General features: G+C 62.4%; 1 protein-coding gene and 1 long non-coding RNA gene across 2 annotated transcripts in view; both read right to left on the reverse strand.

Annotated features, from left to right (window-relative positions):
- The window catches only part of LOC114105304 (uncharacterized), a 55,254-nt gene extending 54,592 nt beyond the window's left edge, over window positions 1–662 (reverse strand). Inside the window, exon 1 of the long non-coding RNA XR_011709192.1 lies at window positions 224–662. This is a non-coding gene — a long non-coding RNA (uncharacterized lncRNA). The remainder of the gene's footprint in view (window positions 1–223) is intronic.
- A 364-nt stretch (window positions 663–1,026) lies between these two features.
- On the reverse strand, window positions 1,027–3,958 carry Rtp5 (receptor transporter protein 5 (putative)). The gene is made up of 2 exons (XM_027951716.2): window positions 3,801–3,958; window positions 1,027–2,696 (listed from the first exon to the last, which is right to left on the reverse strand). Exons 1-2 carry the CDS (start codon window positions 3,956–3,958, stop codon window positions 1,202–1,204), a joined length of 1,653 nt encoding a protein of 550 aa, XP_027807517.2. The 3' UTR covers window positions 1,027–1,201.
- Between the last annotated feature and the right edge of the window lie 2,723 nt (window positions 3,959–6,681).

The raw sequence follows: 6,681 nt of genomic DNA on the forward strand, positions 1-6,681 counted from the left end.
AGAGGTCCATCCTGCGACCGCCGAGCAGGCTGCCATGCGGCAAAGGGGCCACACGGGGGCGCCACAGGAAAGCACGAGGTGCAGTGGGGCCTGGGGCGAGGGTGCTGCCGGGAGTGGGGGCGGTGCGGGAGGGGCCCTAGGTGGGGTCAGGGGGCGGGGACACACCCGGGTCCTGAGCCAGGGGGTCCCCGGGAGAGGCCCGAGTCTGGAGTGAGGGACTTACCCGCTGCCCAGAACTGGAGGAGGTCCTCCCAAGAGGCCCGCGACAGGTCCCGGGTCCGGGCTGGTCGGGCTCGGGGGACTTGGCGGCCGCGGGGTGGGACTGGAGCTTGTGGCCCCGGTGTGCGCCGGCAGCGCCCTCCCCTCATCTGTCCTGGAGCCCCCCGCAGGCAAGGGGGGCCCGATCCTGGGCCATGCGGAGGGATCACAGGCTGGAGTCCCTCCCCTGCCCAGATGATAGCCCTTTGGGGACAGGTCGCGCGGAGGGTGTGCGGGCCTCATTCCCGAAGCACTGCAGGGAGAAAGGACGGGGCAGAGGGTGCGCTGGTTGGGTGGGGGTCTCAGAGAGGAGGCTCCGGGTCGGTCGTCAGCCCGGCTGCACAGCTGGGGGCGGGAGCCGAGCCTGCTGCAAGTCCGCGCACCGGACCAGGGCCCAGGGCCCAGGGCCCGCAGTGCGGGGAAGGGAACTGGGTTTCAGGAGGTGTGCCCCCGCTGACGTCATCTGAAGGTGCGGGCATGACCCTCCTGCGTGGCCACTCCCCACACCTCTTCCCAGGTTCCTGTCCCAATGCAAAATATGCACACAGTCAGGAGCTCGCGGGGCCTCCGGAAAAAGGAAGCAAGGTGGGGTGCAGTGCAGGAGGCCCCTAAAGGGAGGAGGGAGAGATGGGGGAGAGCCCCTCCCCAGGCACGGGAATCCACCTGCTTACCCCTCAGTCCTCTTGGGGGAGCAGAGTGACCGTTTTTTGTTTTGGGGTTTTTTTTTCCTTTCGTTTTATTGGAGTTTGACACAAATAAACTCCGGAACAAACAAGCACAGGTCAGATCCCTCACAACAGACCCCCTAAACAGCACTGGAGTCAAAAAAGAGAACAGATGGGGGAGATCAGTGGGCACTGGCTGGCAGCCGGGTGGTCTCAGAGGAGGGTAGCCAGCCATGCCTGCTAGCGCAGCCACATAGACGCCAGAGGGAGCCGTCGGCTTAGAGGTCTCCGAGGTTCAGCCTGTACATGCACAGAAGCCACAAGATGCAGATGGTCAAGGAGATGCAGATCCAGAAGTCCTCCGAGGGCTTAGTGCGCTGCCTTCCAGGGCGCCTGTGGGAGCAGAAGTCCTCCTCCTGGTGGGTGCCACACCTGGACTTGACAGGCCTGGACCTCAGCCGTCTCTTCTGATAGTAGCTGTAGGTGACCAAGCCATGGCTTTGGAGACCGCTGACCATATAGCTGGGGCCCTTGTGCTTTATGATACCAAAGACTGAGAAGGGGATGGTGAGGGAGCCCTGGCTGATGGGGACAGAACCAGCTGCTCCACTCTCCAGAAGTAGGGTGTGGCCAGCAGTGACCAGGTCCTGGCCCTGTTGCTCTTCTTCAGCCTCAACCATGTTAATAAGAGGGTCTTCATCGCTGGTATCACCAGTAACAACGAAGGGGAAGGTGACAGAGCCCTCTGCGCTGACAGTGGGGTCCTCAATGTGGTTTTCCCTGTGAGTGACAGAGCTCTGCCTGCCTTCCTGCCCTTTGCCCTGGGTGAAGTCAGTGACCATGTCCTGGCCTCTGATGACACTGGCCAAGGACGAGGGGAAAGTGATGGAGCCCTCCCCATTAGCCATGAGGCCAATGATATAGGACACTAGGGGTGGGTCTCTCCCAGGAGTGACAGGGCCATGGCTGAAGGCCCTGCTACTGGGGATCAGGACAAAGCCCTGGCCCTTGAAGAGGAAGCCTCTCAATGCAAAGGCCCTCTGGATACTGCCCGGCAGCCCTCGGCGGTGGAAGATGGGGGCGCTGAGGTTCACAGGGGTGCCTTTGTGCTCAGACCCGGCCACAGAGCTTCCAGAGAGGCAGATGGAGCCCTGGCCAATTATGGGTGGCTGGTGGCCACCAGCTGTTGGAAGGGAGCCCTTCCAGTGGCCACCTACAAGGGAGAAAGAGATGGTTATAGTGCCCTCCCCCCCACTGAGGAAGCCATCACTCTCAGGAGACAGGTCCTCACTGAAGTCAACAACCAGAAGGGGGACGGTGGCAGGTGTGGGGCCGTTGCTGTGGATGAACAGCTGCTGACCACTGGCCTCTGTGGCAGAGCCACAGCCCTTCACAGCGTGCCTGCCCTTCCTGGCACTGACGCTCTTGACCACAGGCCCCTGGGCAGGGTCGGGCACTGGCTGCAGGAAACAGCGCCCTAGATCACAAGCCTCACAGCAGTCCCCGAGGCCCATCTCAGGGCACTGCCCTGGGTCGCTGCTGTCCCCATAGCATTTCCATAGGATGAACAAGACCAGCTTGCTGAGGAAGATGTGGACACTGGCAGGGCTCACCTGGCACTCTGCCAGGGTGTCCAAGGGGCACAGCCTGCACTGCTGGCCCCACACACGCATCCTCACCAGCCCCTGGCCACTGTCCCCGTCCCAGCACAGGTGGAAGAGGGTGTGCACGTGGGCAGAGCCCCAGGTCCACGGGCAGCGGCTGCACTGGAGCCTGTGGGGGAAGAGGGACAGGTGAGAAAGGGGAGGGCAGGCGGGCTGCTGAGGCCCCACAGCTGGGCCTCTCGGTGCTCTGCCGGGACCCAGACTGCTCATCTGCCCGGCGCCCCACAGCCCTTGGCCTCACATCCCACTCAAACCTCAAACCTCAGCCCTCCCCCACCAGCCAGCCAGGCCTGCGGCTAAGGCAGGCCCACACCTCCTCTGCTGCGTGTGAGCTGCTCGAGCCTCTGTCCACAGGGGGGCCAAACGGCGGTCTGACCGCCTTTGCCTACAGCCCCAGATTCTGAAATCCCAGAAAGCCCACAGTGTCACCAGCATGGCGCCAGGACTCTATGCCTGTTCCTGAGAGGCCGGGAACTCCTGCCGCTGGCTGAGCCCTGCCTGTGGAGCCTGGCGCTGTTGGAGGCAGCCATGTGGACGGGAGCAAGAAGATGTGGGGCGCTGGGAGCTGAGCCCTGGCAGGTCCACATCCCAAAAGAGACCTGTCAGCTGACGGGAGAAATCAGGCAGGAGGAGGCCCTGTCCTCCCCTGAATGGTGATGGAAACTGGGGGGACTGCTGGAGGGGTTGTCCCAGGGCAGACATGCAAGGTGGCTGGGGCACAGTGACTTGGAACAGTGTGACTGGCCTGCTGGAAGAGCAGTGTGCTGCTTCCAGGTGCAGCTCAAGAGGAACCACTCGCCCACACCTGGACAGGCCAGGACCCGACACATGGTGCAGGAAGCTGTGGCATTCATGTCAAAGGGCAGAATGACCCCCTCCCTGCCTGGTAATCCCAGAGTGACCCGATAGCATCACCCTGGATACAGATGGCTCCCCTGCCCCAGGGCAGCACGAGCCAGGGGCGCGAGTGAGCGGAACAGACCACAGGTTGCCCCAACAGGGCCCTGGCCTCCCAGCCCTGAGGTCTCACTGCACCTAGAACTCCTGGCCCCACCCACCTGCTGGGGACAAGAGCAGGTGACACCTAGGCTACACGCAGCCTGGCCGCAGCCTGTCCTCAGGAACCAAGCGTGACCCAGAACTGGTGGGGAGGCACCTTCAGCCTCTCCCCTTCCCAGGACCCCACCCGAGGCCTCCCTGCCCTCAGCCGCACCTTGAAAGCCCTTTCAGCTGGAACTGGAGACCGCCGCCCTCCAGGTCCCCAGCGACCAGGCTCTCCTCAGGGTGCAGAACCCAGAGGTCCTGGGGCTTCTTCTGGGCCATCAGCTGGGTGAAGGTGTCCGCCCACACATCCGCCCCAGCCTTGTCCATGCTGCTGCTGGCTCCGCAGTGCCAGCTGACAATGCCACTGGACCCCAAGGAAGCCTCCACACCCCAGGCGCTGGCCAATCCGCTGCCTTGGCAACAGCAGTCTCCATGGCAACTGGGTTTGTTCCAGAGAATGGGGAGGCAGAAAGGAAAAACAAAACAGGATGAAATTCCCAGGATCCCCCCACCAGAGCCAGGCCAGGAGCCTCCCGGGGGGTGTCCAGTGTTCCAGCAGGCAAGCCCACTGCCCAGGGAGGCCTGCACAGCACCAGCCGCAGGCCCCGCTCACCCCCCCCCCCCCCCCCGCTCACCCCCCAGCACTTTCCAGCTTGCGCAGAGCTGATCACTGCCCTGCCTGTCCTGGGGTCACCCAGCCGTGGAAGAAGTGCTGCAAATTCCCCACCCCAGGCGCTTTTTCTGGACACTTAGTGAGAGGCAGAGGGTTTGCATAGCTATGTAAAGGCACCTTCTCCCATGATCACCAGGCCCAGAGCTCCTTCCCAACCTCCACCCCTCCCTACATGTGCCAGGTCCTCAGCCTGGCTGCCCACCTCCCAAGCTCTGCTCACACCTCTCCACAGAGCAGTACCCTAAGCCCCACGGCTTCTCTGCACGCTCACGGGGAGTTCCACCACAGGGGCAGTTTGTGCTTGTGTGCCTGACTTCTTTCTGAGATTCGGTCTGCACCATTGCCAAGGCACAAGGGAAAGCAAGTTGAGAAGAGAGCAGGCCTCCTACTGGATGCAGTGGGAAGGGCCAGGGCAGCTGGGCAGCCCAGCAGGGAGAGGATGTGGGGTGACTTTTGCTGACAAAGGCCTCCCCACATCCAGGTGCCCACTCCACCTTCTGCAGCATATCCCAGGAGCCCTGGGTGCTGGCTAGGGGAGGGTGCCAAGTAGAGGCGCCCCCAGGATGGCACTCAGAGCTGCGTCCCTTGGTAGCTGTGGACAGGCAGGTCACTGTCTGGAGGCCTTGAGCCTCGGGATTCCCTGACACCTACCAGCAAGGTGGGAAAGGGCAGATCCCCAGGGCGACTCCAGAGACTCCCTCCAGGGGAGAACAGACCCCACCCCTCAGCAGGCTGCAAACACAGTTCTGGCAAGGTCTGTGCCATCCACGGGATCCCGCTGTCCATGACCCAGGGGCGTCCTCTTGGCAGAGTGAGCTTAGCATCATGAGCTCTTCCTTGTGCACAGGTCCTGCCGTGGCCTCTCTGGACCCCGCTGAGGGTCCCCGGCCTCAGCACCAACTCCTAGTCCCAGCCGATCCCTTGCCTGGACGGCTGCGACTGAGGATATGACCCTCCCACTGCAGGGACCTGTGCCCCTCTCAGCCATCAGCACCCCAAGGGACACCAGGAGCTCAGCCACCCTCCCCACACCCTGTGGCCAGCTCCTCACCTCACCTCTGCCCCACCTCCCTCCACACACTCCGTCTCCTCTCCTCTCCTCACCTCCCCTCTGTTCTACCTCCTCTCCCTCCACCTCCCTTTCTCATCTCCCTCTATTGCACTTCCCCTCCCCTCCCCTCCCCTGTCCTCCCCACCCCTCCCCTCCCCTCTCATGCTCCCTTCTCCCCTCCTCTTTCCTCTACCTCCCCTGTCCTCTCCTCCCCTCACCTCCCTCCCCTCACCTCCCTCTCCTCTCTTCACTTCCACTGTCCTCTCCATTCCTGCCTTCTCCTCTCCTCCCCTCTCCTCTGCTCTCATCCTCTCTCCTCTACCTCCCTCCCCGCCACCTTCCTCTCCTCACTTCCTTCTTCTCTCCTCACCTCCCTCCCCTCACCTTCCTCCCCTCACCTTCCTCTCCTTATCTCCCTTCCATCACATCCCCCCTCACCTCCCCTGTCCTCCATCTCCCCTCTCCTCACATCCCCTCTCCTTGTTATACTCGAATTCGGGACCCCCAAAAGACCACCAGAGACCAAGATCCATGTCAGCAGCAAAGAGGTGCTTATTGCAAGCTAGCTCAGTCCTCCGCGACGCTGAGAGGCCCCGAGCCCAGGGTTTGCAGCAGTTTTACACACTCTTGGGGGAAGGCAGGGACCCACATACATCACAGCATCCCTTAGCAAATCACCACACAACTCTCAAACATGATTAGCACAGTCACTGGCGGGAACGAGTTGGGTAGGGGCGACTGCTCAGCACAAGAGGGGGATTCGTTTGAACTGATGGGTTCAGGCACGAGGGGCGTAATGCTGAACTACAGGGTTTCCCAACACGTTATCAGCCACCGTAGACTACTGGGGGTCATCTGGCACCCCAGGTACTTCCCTGTCTCATGCTGATTGGTGGCTGCTAGGGGCTGCTAGGGTCCTCACCTAGGCTGACTGAGTCAGGGACACCTGGCCCAGCAGAGCTCTCCCGTGATGCAGTGTAGACGAACAACTCAGCAGGGTGGCGTGTGCCTAGGAGTGCTCTGTGGGTCTTCCCAAGGACAAGGTCACGCCCCCTTCCTTGGACAGGCTTTGCTCTGAGGTGGAGGCTGCTTTTTCATCCTCACCTCCCTCTCCTCACCTCCCTCTCCTCCACTCCCCTCTCCTCCTCCTCACCCCTCCTCCACCTCCCCTCTCCTCACCTCCCTCTCCTCCACCTCTCCTCTCCTCACCTCCCTCTCCTCCACCTCCCCTCTCCTCCACCTCCCTCTCCTCCACTCCCCTCTCCTCCTCCTCACCCCTCCTCCACCTCCCCTCTCCTCACCTCCCTCTCCTCACCTCTCCTCTCC

Source organism: Marmota flaviventris, chromosome 11 (genome assembly GCF_047511675.1).
Source record: "Marmota flaviventris isolate mMarFla1 chromosome 11, mMarFla1.hap1, whole genome shotgun sequence".
NCBI classification, from domain to species: domain Eukaryota; kingdom Metazoa; phylum Chordata; class Mammalia; order Rodentia; family Sciuridae; genus Marmota; species Marmota flaviventris.

Excerpts from the sequence above, each read along its gene's own strand:
- Rtp5 (XM_027951716.2), bottom strand. The coding sequence starts at position 3,958 with ATGGACAAGGCTGGGGCGGATGTGTGGGCGGACACCTTCACCCAGCTG. Across the intron at positions 2,697-3,800 it reads CAGCTGAAAGGGCTTTCAAG|GCTCCAGTGCAGCCGCTGCC; the intron begins GTGCGGCTGAGG and ends CTTCCCCCACAG.